This window comes from Rhinatrema bivittatum, chromosome 3 (genome assembly GCF_901001135.1).
Source record: "Rhinatrema bivittatum chromosome 3, aRhiBiv1.1, whole genome shotgun sequence".
NCBI lineage: Eukaryota > Metazoa > Chordata > Amphibia > Gymnophiona > Rhinatrematidae > Rhinatrema > Rhinatrema bivittatum.
In genome coordinates this window covers 76,931,709-76,946,962 of record NC_042617.1, presented here as the reverse complement: position 1 = coordinate 76,946,962, position 15,254 = coordinate 76,931,709, and the positions used below count along the sequence as shown (strand labels likewise).

At 45.1% G+C, this 15,254-nt stretch overlaps 1 protein-coding gene across 6 annotated transcripts in view; it reads left to right on the top strand.

The window, feature by feature from the left end:
• LOC115086924 (lutropin-choriogonadotropic hormone receptor-like) overlaps positions 1–15,254 on the top strand; it is a 316,916-nt gene that overhangs the window by 209,563 nt on the left and 92,099 nt on the right. For all 6 annotated transcript variants that reach the window (XR_003855369.1, XR_003855368.1, XM_029593400.1 and 3 more), the window contains exon 10: positions 3,398–3,472. Coding sequence is in view for 4 of the 6 variants with exons in the window: in XM_029593400.1 (XP_029449260.1) it covers positions 3,398–3,472 (75 nt within the window). In the remaining 2 variants the exon portion in view is untranslated. The remainder of the gene's footprint in view (positions 1–3,397; positions 3,473–15,254) is intronic.

Sequence of the window (15,254 nt, the reverse complement as noted above, 5' to 3'; positions counted from 1 at the left end):
AGGCATGTTTTCGGGGAGAGGACTTGCTTATCAAAAGAAAATATATTTCATAATACAATGTAGTCCTATGTTAACTGAATGCACATTATGACAGTGGTTCTCAGTTGTCACTTGGTCATTTTGGCAGTAAACATTGATTCCCAGTGAGAGGAGTGTGATTTTTGGGTAGAACAGGACTTTTTTGTTTTGGGGAGGGGTGTTCTCTTAGTGATATAGGAACTGAGTTCACTAGATGAACTAGTATCTTCTCCCTCCCTCAGGAGAGTAGGATAGTTTGAGTGACAGTTCTAAATTATGTATTAATTGTATCAACTGATGGATTTTTATGCCAGGAATATATTTTAGATTTTGACCTATTGTATTTTATTGCTGTATTGTATTAGCATTACGATTTTGTATATGATTATTGCAGCAATTTTTGTGAACTGCTTTGGGTCCAACTTTTATTTGAAGGAGGAGGTATAAAAGTGTAAACAACAGTGTATACCGCATCAATCAATGTGTAGCAAACCTCAGTAAGGTTTGCTACACATCGACTGATGACTACTGCACCATTTTTTGATTGTTCATCCATTTGGTGCATTTTTTTCCACGTGCTCTGTTACAAGTAAACATAACATAATATAATGTAAGTGTATATAGTGGTGCTTGTATTAGCTAATATTATGGCTGGATATGTCCCCTCAGTTCTCTGGTATTTATAAGTATACGAGCTGTTGCTACGAAATTGGTTTGCAAGCAGGTAAAAACTGTGTAAGGGTTCAAGTGTGAGTATGGGAGATATGACTGAATGAATTAGTACAAGAGAGAGAGGGAGTAAGGAAAAGTAGATTTAGCAAGTAGGGCAGGACAAAATATGGAAATAAAAAAAAAAAAAAAAAGGTGAGCGTTACAACCCCAAATGGAAAACGTAACATTAGCATTTTAAAAGTGACATTTGCATGGGAAATGTTATAGCCAGTGTTTTAAAACCAAGGAAGTTTGTTAAATATTGTTTGTGGTAGTGGTGTCTGATAGAGTAAATGAAGAAGGTTTGATGCAGTTGGCTCTCTTATTTTTCCCAAAGCATAGAAGAATTGTAAAACTGTTGAAATAGCTTCTATAAGTCTATCCTTATGTAGGCGGATAGGTGTTTGCTGGAGCAGAGGCTATTACTAATGTGTCTATGCTGACTTCTCATTCTGCAGTCTTCAAATATAATTTTTAGGCCATGAAAAATAACTTCTGTATTTTACCATGTTTTCTTGAATATCTGCTGTTACAATAGTAGTTGCTTTTCGGGAATTTTCTCATATTCTTTTTAGCCTATGGAGCCTCCATAGGCTAAAAAGAATATGAGTGAATCAAGCACTTTCTTTTTTTATTTTCGCAGCAGAAGCAGTAGGTGTATATCAACGTACTGCAGCTGTTTTTTGTTCCAGTTTTTTTGTTAAAGTTAAAGATGTAAAGCAAAACATGTGTAAGTCATTGTTGGATGGGCTGTGACTGTTTAAAAGCAACTCCTCTGCCATGCTGAGGACTTGGTCTCCGTTCCTGAGCCAGGCATCTGCTCCCTAGATTGGCCAGAGCCGGGGATGCTGTAGAGTTAGCATTCACAGCCCCTGCAGGGAGGGACACCCAGACATCACACAACAGCCTAGGATTCATAATTGCAGGACTGGTGTACTGATGCAATTATGGGTTGAGAACTGTGGCTATAATACCTAGGCTTTCTGAGCTGGGAGATATAAAATAAGGGACAACTCCCAGATTGTAAATGAAGTCTCAGGCTCCATTCAGAGGTGACACCTACTGACCAGATTTGTGGTCCAGATTATGCAGGTTGCAGAAGGAGCCATGGTTTGCGGCCTTTTGACAAGGTCTGAGCTGAATTGGGTGGGTAATGTAAAAACAGGGGGGAAATCCCCAGGGAGCTGCAATGAAAGTTGATGGCATTGTAGTCCAATAGCAACCGGTTCTGATTGACCTAGAAGCTCAAATGCCAGGTAAAAAAAAAGGCTTCTGGATTGATGGAAATCATTTTGATTATGCAGTAAAATTTGAGAGCTACTGTTTAAAAGCAGACTGAATTATTCATTCCCATCACTGAAAGGGGCTTTTCTCATTTTTTTTTTTAATATACAGTATTTCTTAGTTTTGAAAATAATTTCTTTTCTCAGTAGGCACCTACAGTCATCAAGATTTCAATCCTTTCCATCTCATTTCTGCAGTATGTCATTCAGCGCCTCTACTGCTCTCTTTTTCTCCACCTGACATGTATTTCTGCCTTCTCCAGCACTATGCTATGACATCATCCTTTGCAATGCTTCACTGGTAATTGCGAATCTTGAATAGTGAGATGAACACCCTCCTGTCTCCACTGCATTGTAACTTTTTTTTGTCAAATAAAGTGTGAGAAAATATCAATATATGCAAAAAACAAAACCCTAAAATATAGGTTAATCATTTTATTTCTATTATATGTGAAATGTTTTCTTTGATTTTAAATTATGTAGAAAGCTAAATATAACTTGGCAGCATAGCTGGAGACTGCATGTGGCTTTTTAAGGTCCTTAAATTGCTTTGTTATGCAAATTGTACAGAATAAAATGGAGTCAGTTCTTCAGTTCCCATGTTTTAAGGTTGAAAGAAATCTATGTTTAAATGAGAGACATCTTGAGACTTTGCCTACTGCAAAATGAGTCATTGGGTTTTAAATGTCCAATGCTGTGATGTCCACTATTTTTTTATACAAAAACTGTGGAAACATAATACCAATTTTGACTTTACTGCCTAAAGTAAACCCCTAGCAGAAAAAAGAAATGGTAGGACATTCATATTTGCAACAGTCTAGCATATTTAGCAATTCATGCCAAAGTTGCTGGTATAATCATAACTCCTTATGTCCATCTGTAATATTCTCTTAAGCACTTAAAAATGGAATTTCCATCTTATTATAGTAATACTTGCCTTATACCTGTCACACTGTCAAATATTATATATTCTATCTACAATCTGGGCAACCTGTTGCAGATAGGAGTTTATCAGAGGTTTACTATGGACATTAAAGTGAAAACTAGTATTTTGGTTCCACAAGTTTTGAATGATATTGTTTCATAAGTAGACACACTGGGTTTTATTAATTATTCTAGACTTCATATTTTGCTTATGATCACAGAAGCTCAGGTCCACATACTATTGAAACTGCCACTGAGGTCAATATGTTACTGAAACTACTGCTGTTTAACAAGACAGTCTTGTAAATAGAATCTACTTCAGTAGTCTTCATATATATTTCCAAAGAGAAACAACTGAGAAATGTATAAAAAAAGAAATAAAACTTGAAGATTACAAATGAGAAAAATGAAACAAAATAAAATTATCTGGTCAAAAAAGTTAACCATATTGAATTTCACAGGTTTCTAAACAATAATAAGTATCTGAAAAGAATTCATAATGATGCCTTGAAGGGAGCTACAGGACCAAACCACTTGTGAGTACAAAAATGATCCATAAGTCCTTTTTTATACTGTCCTTTCAAAGTAAACCAAACTGTAAAATACTAAGGAGGTTCATAATCAGTAAGCCAGCAAGCGGACAAGTTATATCCAGATAGCTTGTCCCGGATATGCAGCGGGATAAAGGTCTGTTACGTTTTTAAGTTATATGGCCTTGTGTGTCCAGAAAACTTTCTACTTAACCGGATATCTTGAAAGATATCCGGTTAAGTAGCACAGTAAAATCTTTAAAAAAAAAAAAAAAGAAAGGCCTTTGCGGGCCTGTGGCTCGATTCCGACCCACCTTTCTAATATGTTTAAATCAGCCCTGCCAGGCCATGCAGCACCAAATGCCCGGGAAAGGCTGACATTTTTTGGCAGGGATTCGTAGATCCCTCTCACCCCTTCCTTCCCCATACTGCTACCTTTGAAAAAAAGCCTCCCTGCATCCATCCCTTACCCCCAACACCCTGCACCCTCCTCCAGACTACAAGAACGCTGATGAGAGTGAGGTGACCTCTCACCTTCTCCTGGCACTTCCAGCACTGTTCTGACAAGATAAGCATTGGGAGCAGAAGCCACCCTCAGCTTACACTTCCAACGTGTGCCTTATCAGCGCTGCCGCTGGATTTACTGGGAACAAGTGAGAGGTTACCTCACCTCCTGGCAGGGTTTTTCGTAGTCTGCTGGGGAACAGAGTATTGTGTTTAAGAGTGTTTAAGAGTGAGAAGGGAGACCTTTTTTCAAAAATAAAACAGGGAGGGAGAGAGAGGGGATAATGTGTGACCCTTCCCCCCCCACCCATCAAAAAAAAGTCCGTTTTTTGTGAAGGGTTGGGAAGGGTTGGCACTGCATGGCCTGGTGAGGCCAATTTAAATATATTGAAGAGGAGGGGTTGGAATCAGACCGCTTGCCTACAAAGGCTTTTTGGGGGTTTTTTTTACGTTTCACTGTGCTATTTAACCGGATATCATTGAAGTAGAAAGTTATTGAGCCACACAAAGCTGGATAGCTTTAGACTTTCCCTAAAGCAGGTCTAAGGTTATCCAACTAACTTACTCCGGGATTCATCGTTACGCTATAAAAACAGCGGCATGATGGCCCACGGGGAAAAAACGGGGGGGAGGGGGCGAAAGTAAGCAGCCGGCTGCATCGCGGCGATCTGTTTTCGCCTGCTGCGGTTGCGGCCAGGCCGCACACTTTTGCTCCCCTACCACCTATTTCCCGTGGTAGTGCCAGCGATAATGTGGAAAACATTACCGCCCGCAGCACTTCCGGGCCATAACCTCGCCCACACTCCTCCCCTTCCCCTGATTTAATTTGTACCGCCGCAATAACGGCTCGAGTTCTTAAAAATGGCACACACACACACACACCCCACCCCCCACCCCCCCCCAAGCTGGTTACAATTGAAAATTACCTAAGTTGGTCAAATAACTTTAGCCCACGCCAGAATGCCCCCACAATGCCTCTTTTTTATCCGGCTATAATTTAGCTGGATAAGTGGCCAAATATTCAAAAAGTTGCAATTTAGACAGATAATTTCTGCATTATCTGGCTAAATAACTTTGATTATTGACCTCTAAGGTATTACAGGTTAAAGTAGTGCACTCTTCTGAATTAGCTGTCAAATATGGCACAAGAGAAACTGTTTTCCACAATGATGCCGCCTTATAGCGCTAAAAACATGACTATAAATTAATTGACAATAAATTGCAAAATGAATATACATATGAAACTTACATTTGTTGGAGCAGAGCTTTGCCTGCATCTTTTCTATATATATCTTGCCTGTTGGGTTCTGCAAGAGCTTGCATGCTCCTCTATTAAACCCAAAAGATAGAGATGGGAGAACAAGTACTTTAGGAGGTCAATATTCAGAGCATCTTAGTATGTATTTATTTATTTATTTATGAACATGTGCTATTCCGCCTTTTTGTAAAGTTGGTCTCAAGGCAGGTTGCAATAAATTTAAACGAACCAAGGCATTAAAACAGCTTATAATTGAATAATAATTTGCAATTAGCATGGCATTGGGACGCAGCACAGGAAACTCACTGTGAGTACTTTCAAGACCCAGTTGTGTATAGCACAGTCCCTCGGGAGATGTGAGTCTTAGGTGAAGGCCTGGCTGAAAAGCCACGCATTAGCTTTTTTTTTCCTGAACTTAGGGTAACATGGCTCTAGGCACAAGGGTTAGTGATACCTTGTTTCAAACTTTTGGGGGTAGATTTTTTAAAAAAGCGCGATCGCGTACTTTTGTTCACGCAGCAGGCGCAAACAAAAGTACGCAGGATTTTATAAGATACGCACATAGCCATGCGTACCTTATAAAATCTTGGATCGGCGCGCGCAAGGCTGCCGATTTTGGGCAGCCTGCGTGCGCCGAGCCGCGCAGCCTGCCTCCGTTCCCTCCAAGGCCGCTCCGAAATCGGAGCAGCCTCGGAGGGAACTTCCTTTCGCCCTCCCCTCACCTTCCCCTCCCTTCCCCTACCTAACCCACCCCTCCGGCCCTATCTAAACCCCCCCCCTACCTTTATCCATGGATTTACGCGCCAAGACCCGACCCGGGGGCTGTTCCGGAGGGCGCAGCCACTCCGCTGGAACGCCCCCGGGCCGGTGCCATGCCCCTGGTCCCGCCCCCCAAACGCCGTGTCCCACCCCTGAAACGCCGCATCACTTCGCCCCGCCCCTGACACGTCCCCGACACGCCCCCTTCAAAAAGCCCCGGGACTTACACGCGTCCCGGGGCTCTGCGCGCGCCGGTGGCCTATGCAAATATGCGCACCGGCGCACGAGGGCCCTGCTCGCGTAAATCCGGGCGGATTTACGCGAGCAGGGCTTTTAAAATCTGCCCATTGGTGCACAACAGCTGAGTGTGCATGCAGAGTCTCATGCAGGACAATCTGGCAGTGATCAACGGAGGAGAGAAAAGGAACCATTTTGGCAGATTGGAGTTCCGTTGAGGGTGTTTAAGGGGAGAAGAGCTGGGAGAGGTGTTCAGGAGTCTGTTTATTCAAGCATTTGAAGACAAAGCAGAGAGTTTTAGATTTTATTCTTTTTTTCTACTGGGAGCTCAATTGTTTTTGCACCTAGCAGAATATCTGCAGCAGTACTTGGTAAGAGGTAAAGATGGTCTGTATTGTATTTTGAGATACCTTTCTACAGGGAATTGCAGTTATCGATTTAGTTTCTGATTAACACATGCATTACATGAGTGAGATTCAGCCGGAGAACTCACAAAGTTATCCAGCTAATTGCCAACTTTCCAAGGTTTCCCCGACTTACCCAGCTACATTTTAGATGGATAACTCAATAACCATCAAAACATTTAGCCGGATAATGTAGAGCTCCTCAGGGGCATTTCTGGAAGGAAAAGGGTGGGAGGTGGGGTAAAGAGTTCATGATTTTTATTCTATTTACCGGGGAGGAGAATCTCTTTACGTTTTTTCCTTCATGGCAGTTGAGTTGGGTGGCCTGCAATCAAACTTTAATTATAAAAAAATAAAAAACAGAAAAGTACTACTTAACTGGATATCTTTTGAAGATAGTTAAGTGGTAGGTTATCCAGCCACACAAGGCTGGATTACTTTAAACCTAACTATATTCAAAAGCTGGCCAGTTAGGTTTAAAGTTATCCGGCTAAAGTTAGCCGGATAACTTTAATAAGGGATATTCAGTGGAACTTTAATCCTGCTGAATAGCCGGGACAAAGCCAGATTAACTTGTCCACTGGCCACCTTACTGAATATTATCCTCTAGAGGTAATCAGCCTAGCATCAAAATGTTAATATTTTCAGGGATAAGTTAGCAGACAAATATATGACAGCTGAGAGTAGGGATACATGAACTAATATGAGGCAAATTTCAACCAAGATGATTGAGCAGTTCCCCAGTTAGAAGGGGAACCCAGCAGCAGGTCCAGAGGTACAATTGGATTCCCCAGGAGAACATGGGTCACAGAAGTATTCCAGGATGCAGAGTTGTGTCCCCCAGAAGGATGTGGACCCCAGCGACAGATTGGGAAGCAGAGTCAGGTCCCCAGGAGGGCATAGTCCCCACGTTGGCATGGACCTTTTAGTGGAGTGGAAGCAGCACCGAGGAGATGGCAGTGGTTTAGATACAATAGTGGCCAATCCAGGCCATAAGAACCTGGCAAGTACCCAAAACTAAGTCTATTCCATGCTACTGTTGCTAGTAATAGCAGTGGCTATTTTCTAAGTCAACTTAATTAATAGCAGGTATTGGACTTCTCCTCCAAGAACTTATCCAATTCTTTTTTAAACACAGCTACACTAACTTCACTAACCATATCCTCTTGTCAACAAATTCCAGAGTTTAATTGTGCATTGAGTGAAAAAGAACTTTCTCCGATTAGTTTTAAATGTGCCACATGCTAACTTCATAGAGTGCCCCCTAGACATTCTATTATGCGAAAGAGTAAACAACTGATTCACATTAACCCGTTCTAGACCTCTCATGATTTTAAACACCTCTATCATATCCCCCCTCAACTGTCTCTTCTCCAAGCTGAAAAGTCCTAACCTTATAGGGGAGCTCTTCCATTCCCTTTATCATTTTGCATCCATTAATGCATAATTTTTACTCATGTGTGGGGTGGTCTGGGAGAGGAGGTCAAGGTGGGGCTGAGGGACAGGGAGCCACAAAAGTGAAGGTTCACCAAGGGTGCATAATATCTTTGTACCTGCCCTGCCAGACGAATATGCAGGAGGAAGATGGAAACTCAGACTAGCTAATTCAGGCTACATCCAATCTAGGTTACCCTCACAGGCCCACCTTTACTCATGCAGGTTCAAGTGACACCACTGGCAAATGTTAACCTCTTGCTATCTGTTCTGAAGGATGATTTTTTGCTATCTGTTCTCCTATATATAGAGACAAAATGCAACTTTTATCTTTGAATATGTGACTCATACTATGTCAATAAAGTATGTGCTGTTTTGTTTTTTTTCAAGATTTTCCACCATTACAATACAATATTGCAATTAGAACACGGTACATATTCAACATTTGTATATTTGTTATGAGCTACGAATCAGGAAATATCTGTACCTAAATATAAGAAAATGGGCGGTAAGGGAAACTAATGAGCGAATTACAAAGAAAATTAACTTATATATTATTAAAGGTAATAGGTAGGAAGGAGCACCTAAATCCCTTATGCTGATTCACCCCTTGGAGTACTATGTGAGTGGCCAGCTAAGAACTCCTTGAGCTGTTCCGGTTCGAAAAATATATAATTATTATTCATAAAATGAACTCAGAATTTACTTGGATATTTCAGAACAAAATGGGCACCCATCCTTAAGACCCTATTTCTCATCCCAAGAAACTGTTTTCTTCGATCCTGAGTAGTTTTTACAATATCAGGGTGTATCCAGATTTGTGCCCCATAAAATTTTGTCAGCCTGTTCTTAAAAAAAATTTCAAAACATTATTGCAGTCAGTGATGAAGGCAAAAGAAACCAACATAGATTTTCTTTCGGTAATTTCGGATTCAATTGAAAGTTCAAGTAACTCTGATATTGTCATTGGATTCTCATGAACTTCTTCTCCTATAGGGCTTCTTTGAGGCAAAAAATAAATTTTTGTACATACAGGGAGATGAGTCTCAGGTATTTTTAGAACCTGCTTCATGTAGGTTTTGAATAATTCTAACGATGATACAGATCTTATAACAGGAAAATTAATGATTCTCAGATTAAGTATCCTCATTGTATTCTCCAACTTCTCTATTTTTTTCTCAGGTATCATATCAGACTTGATAATATGTTTTTGCACATTTTCCAATTGAGCAATCCTTTGCTCATGATCTTCTATCTTGGAATTAAAGGATACAATCAATGAGTTATTTATCATAGTCTGATTTTGTGTTTCCAACGTAGTTGCAATTAATGCCTTTAATGTAGCTTCTATTCCCTTCAAAGCAGACCACACAGTACTCAGGGAAATTTGTTCAGGCTGTCCAAGCCGAATACTCACTGCTCAGAGTTCTGGCTGTTCTCCTCCCGCGTCTCCAAGGTCTCCCAGTAGCTTTATTCCCGCAGTTGTTATTTTCTCTTCAGTTCTCCCCGGCTCACCAAATCTTGGGGGTCAGGGGTCCGAACCAGCCAGCCGTCTCCTCATCGCAGGGTTCCCCCCTCCTCCTCTCCACGCTCATTCTCCAGCCAGGCCAGCTCTCCTCGAGTCAGATTGTTTTGACTGTTGGCCTCCGTTGTTCTCGGAGGAACCGATGGCTATGCGGGGTGTGCTGACTTGATCAGCTTGCCGGGGCTCAGAATTACTTCCAAGGTCAGAGGGGACTGCCTCCGCTCTCCAGCAGTCCCCTCAGCGACCATCCCTTCCGGCATCTGTGGTGTTCCATCGGAGAAGAAGCCCTCAATTCATCGCTGCAAAGGGTTGGTATCGGGTAAGCCTGATAAGGCTCCCCTAACGCGTCCCTTTCGCTTTGTGTGAGGCATCTTAGGATTATATTTGTAAAATTATAGGCAAAGGACGATGAGAGCTCCTCTCCTCCACGTCCTACCTGGCAGCCATCTTGCCCCCCTCTGTGTTGTTTAATACTAGGGAATTTTCTAGCAATGGGAGGTTCAGGGAGATGTGAGCTTAAATTGTGAGTGAAGTGCCTGAGGGTAACCCCCTGCGAAGGTGAGGTTACTAATAGTTATCAGAGTCAAAAACAAAATATACAAACATGTCTTTTTTTTTTTTCTCTCAAAGTCCTTGATTTGTTTTTATGGTTCCTCTCGAATTTCCTTTAAAATCCAATCCATGAAGCAGTCTCTCTCCACTTCAAAGCATCAACTGGCTCTGCTGTGTCTAAGCTTCAGCTGCCTCCATCTAGGATGAAAGTAGTTACAGAACACATCTCACAACCCTCTGTGGCTCTCTGTTAGGCCACAGGTCTGCTTGACTGCTCGCAGGTCTGCTGCTTCTCCCTTCACGGTCTCAACAAGATTGAAGTTACTCCACCCCATAGTGGATTAAAAGCAGTTGTCTCCTGCAATTTTGTTTACACTGAGCATATGCAGTGCCCCTCAACATGGTTCACTCCATGGACACAACCGCACTCTAAATAAGTACTAAGATCCTCACTGACAGTTCTTTTTAAATGGGAATAACATAAGAACAAAAGATCTGCTAAACTGGGTCAGACCAAAGGTTCATCAAGCCCAGTATCATGTTTTCAATAGTGGTCAATCCAGGTCACAAGTACGTGGCAGGATCACAAAAGATTGATAGATTCCAAGCTGCTTATCCAAGTATAAACCATTATTAAGGTGGACTTGGGGGAAAATTGTTGCGGTCCCGGGCCATGCCCCGGTCCCTCCACCTACCTCGGGGACAGTCCGGGCCGCTGCGGCGTCTTTTCGACCTCTACGGGCCTACCTGGCTCCTGCCCGCGGTGCTCCCTCCTCAAGGAAGACGCCGCCGATGATCCGTGGCTGGTCCCGCCCCCTAGGCGCGTGCGCGCGCATGGGCTCTACTTTTAAAGGGGCCAGCGCGGGAAAGTGAAGCACTGCACTGAGGTGACGTCAGACGCTCCCAGGGTATTTAAACCCTGCAACTGGCTCCACTCCTTGTCTTGCAACGAGGTTCACTCTTCTTAGAGTTTATAGTTGCTGTTCTTGACTTCGGCTTTCGTCCACTGGCTTCTGACTTCGGCTTTCGTCCTCTGGTTCCTGACTTCAGCTTTCATCCAGGAGGTCTCGTCTAAGTCCAAGCGGCTCGGGTCCTCACAAGCTCCTCTCGGGGGGACTGCAGGCTTCCAGTGGTGAAGATCCGATTGGCCTCCTGGCTCCAGCTATCCTCTCCTCCACCGGCACCTGCCCACAGAAGACCGCTCGTAAGTCAAGGCGGCCTGGGTCCTGACAGGCTCCTCCTGGGGGGACCTCGGGTCTCCAATGGTGAAGATCCTCCTGGTCTCCTGCTTGTGCCACCTACTAGCTTCGACCTCCACTGAGGGCCTCCCCACAGTGCATCTTTATCTGTCTTAGTCGGCTCAAGGGTCCATGAATCCAACAGTTTGCAAGGCCATGTACCCGGCGGACATGGCGGGCTTAAAGGCCATCCCCGGAATTGCCCAGCATTCACAGCAATAGAAAATCTGCCTTGATGCCCTGATGGTGACAGTAGAGAGGATGGCCAATCGTATGGATGTAGCACCTGCACTTGTACCTCCTGTGCTTAGTTGCCACGGCCGATTCTGGACCGGCAACGCCCACATAGATACCGGCACCTTCACGGTACTCAGGGGATGTTACGAGCCGAAGGCTTGGGGGCCTCCTATGGCAAGCACTAGGCAATGCAAGCAGGAGCGGATTCAGGAGCGAAGAGATGAAGATGCGTCTAGGGTGCAGGCGCCTCCTGCTGGTCGTAAGAAACCTAGGTGTGAACTGTAGAGAACACTTCTGGCTGAGAAGACTCCAGAGCCAGCACTAGGCCAGTGCAGGTAAGGGCTGAATAGACTAAGAAGATGTGAAGACAGGTCTCGGGTGCAGGCACCTCCTGCCGGTCGGAACATGCCGAGACCTGAGGTGGTGTAATGGTACACTTCGAAGACAGGTATTCCCTGAAGCTTGAAGATACTCAAAGTTGCAGATGCTGGTTGTTGGATGTGGAACCTGGGTGCAAGCGCCTCCTGCAGGTCGAATGAAACCCAGGGAACTGGGCCACATCGAAGTGGGAAGAACGGAGATGATCACTGGAACCATGGCAGACAGCTCCTGCCAGTCGAGGAGTTCCAGGATGAGTGGATGCAGAGATGATCTGGCTGCATGCACCTCCTGCAGGTCATGGGAATCAGACAGCTGTAGCAAAGACATCAACAACACACCAAAAATATTTTGACTAAAGTAAGCATTGAATGTCCACAAGCTAGAAGCAAAAAATTCTTTCGGCAAAAGCAGGCTGAAGAAAGTCCAGTAACTGAAGAAAAAAAAATTTTCCAGGCAAAAATCAAGGCAAAAGTCCAAAAGAAACTGAAGCCCATCGGGCACAGTTCACCAAGCTCATGGCTTTCGGATCATGTTACGAGCGTGACCTCCAGCAGATGTAGGGGCCGAGGGCCTGGGGGTCTTCGGATCCCATTATGACCCAAGGGCTCGGTGGCCTTTGGGTCCTGTTACGAGTACGACCTCCAGCAGCTGTTACACTCCGAGGCACGGAGGCACGGTCGTCTCTGAAGCTGGTGATGTGAGCCCTTGGGCCATGGCATGGCCAAGGGAGGAGCCCCAAGCCACACCGCAGGAGGTGAACTGGTGCGAGCATGGGTACGCAAGCAGGACAAGACTGAAGCAAGGACTAGGATACAAGGTCTGACCCTCAATCGGACCTGCACACCCCAGGATACCAACAACGCAATGCTGATAGATGAACAGTCCTCTGACCATTCCAAGCCCTTTCGGACCTGCCACTGCATACGGCAATGGGCGGCAGGCCGGACAGAGGACGAAGGCAGACGGAGTCCTTAGGACACAAAGGACTTTGGATGAAGAGTGAAGCAAGAATGTTGAAGACAAGGACACTGAAGACGAAGGCTGGAGTAAGTCATCATAGATGAGGACTGAAGCAAGACACTACAGATGAGGACAGGGGCGAAGACATCATGGACGAGGACTGCAGCGAGACATCGTAAACGAGGGCTGAAATGAGACACTGTAGATGAGGTCTAAAGCAAGACACTATAGATAAGAGCTGAAGCAGGATCAAGAGCTGGGGTGAGTCTGTGATGCAGCACGCCCTACACAGTCCACCCGCGGGACTGGTCGCAGACCATGCCGGACACAGGGCAATACTCCAGGAGGAAAGTGGAAGCTGACTGGAACATGACTAAGCAACTGCAGAGACCTGTACTTGGGCGCGCCCTACACAGCCCCCCCACGGGATTGGTCACGGACCACGCCGGACACAGGGCAAGTTCAGACAGAGACTTGACATGGACTTCACGCAGGATGCAATAGGCTCTGAAGACCGGGACAACTCTGAAGCAGGATTCGATTCTCAAGGATTAAAAACAATAGACTGAAGCAGGAGGTCTTCCAGAGGGTTGCGCTGCAGAGATGAGGATGGCCTTGTACCGTGAGGCGCCCTACACAGTCCACCTGCAGGACTGGTCACAGACCAAGACAGCGGTACACCAGGAAAGTGGACATCGAGGAACCAAGGCATGGAGGCAGAGACAAAGGCAAGGACATCAGGAACATCAAGACAACAGAAGACCTGGATGAAGTACATCTGGAACACGGAGAAGACTGAAGACCTGGACGAAGGACATCTGGAACATGGAGACAACTGAAGACCTGGACAACAGACATCTGGAACATGGAGATGGCTGAAGACCTGGACGACGGATATCTGGAACATGGAGACAAAGCCATCAAAGCAAAAGAAGATCACGGATGACCTGGATCGATGAAGAAGCACAGACGACTGTTAAACTCAATCTGAAGGCAACAAGAGACTGAAGAGGAATCCCTTTTATAGGGCTGAAGCAGGAAGTCATCATCAGAAGGAGCCAGCAGCACTTCCTGTGGCTGGCCCTTTAAATGGTGTGAAGAGGCGCGCGCCGGTGCCTAAGGAAGGCCGGAGCTGAAGAGAGGAAGCAGCACCATGGACAGCAGTGTTCTCCTGCTCCTCAGCGTGGAGACGCGGAAACAGCAGGCAGGCTTCAGGATGGCCCCCTGCCGTCCAAGGAGGATCCCAGAGATGACGATGCGGCTCCCTGCCATGTAGGCCGACCCGGGGCGGCTCAGGCTGTGAAGAGGAGGCGGATAAGCACGGCCTCCAGGCCGCAGGTCTCGGCGGCGGCTTAGGGCCGCAGCAAGATGGTGCTGGCTCCACTACTCTTATCTTCCATCCATGGAGAGCCCTTACCGGGTGAAGTAACCCTGCTAACCGAACCAGTGAACTTACGTACCGGTGCTCTTCATACAGAGACTATTTCCTTCTTTGTGCTTGAGAAGGCCTTGCACCCTTTAGTACTGGGGCTACCATGGCTGCAGAAACATATGCCTCAATTCAACTGGGTCACCTTGGAGCTTTCATGCTGGGGCCCAGATTGCCATGGTAAATGTCTGATGGAGGTTTCTCCAATATTTTGCATGCCAACTACCCCGTTGTTGCCAGGGTTGCCGCCTCAATATGCATCCTTTCAAGATGTATCTTCCAAAGCAGCCGCAGACATGCTGCCTCCACACAGATCCTACGACTGCGAAATCAATTTGAAGCCTAAGACAGAACCACCCAAAGGAAGGGTTTACCCTCTCTCCGTAGTAGAAAATAAAGCTATGTCTGAGTACATACAGGAGAATCTTCAGAAAGGCTTCATAAAACAATTCAAGTCTCCTGCCAGCGCAGGCTTCTTCTTAGTGGGGAAGAAGGATGGAACATTACATCCATGCACTGACTACAGAGGTCTAAACGAGATCACTGTAAAGGACCGCTAACCCTTACCACTCATCTCGGAGCTGTTCGATAGACTACAGGGAGTCAAGATATTCTCCAAGCTTGATCTCAAAGGAGCCTATAACCTCATTCGCATCCGCTCTGGTGAAGAATGGAAGATGGCTTTTAATACCCGGGATAGGCACTTTGAATACCTGGTGATGCTCTTCGGCCTGTGCAATGCCCCGGCTGTCTTCCAAAACATGATGAATGACATTCTGCGTGATCTACTCTACCAATGTGTCATTGTGTACTTGGACAACATCTTGATATTTTCCCAGGACCTGAATACCCACCAGGAAGATGTCAAAA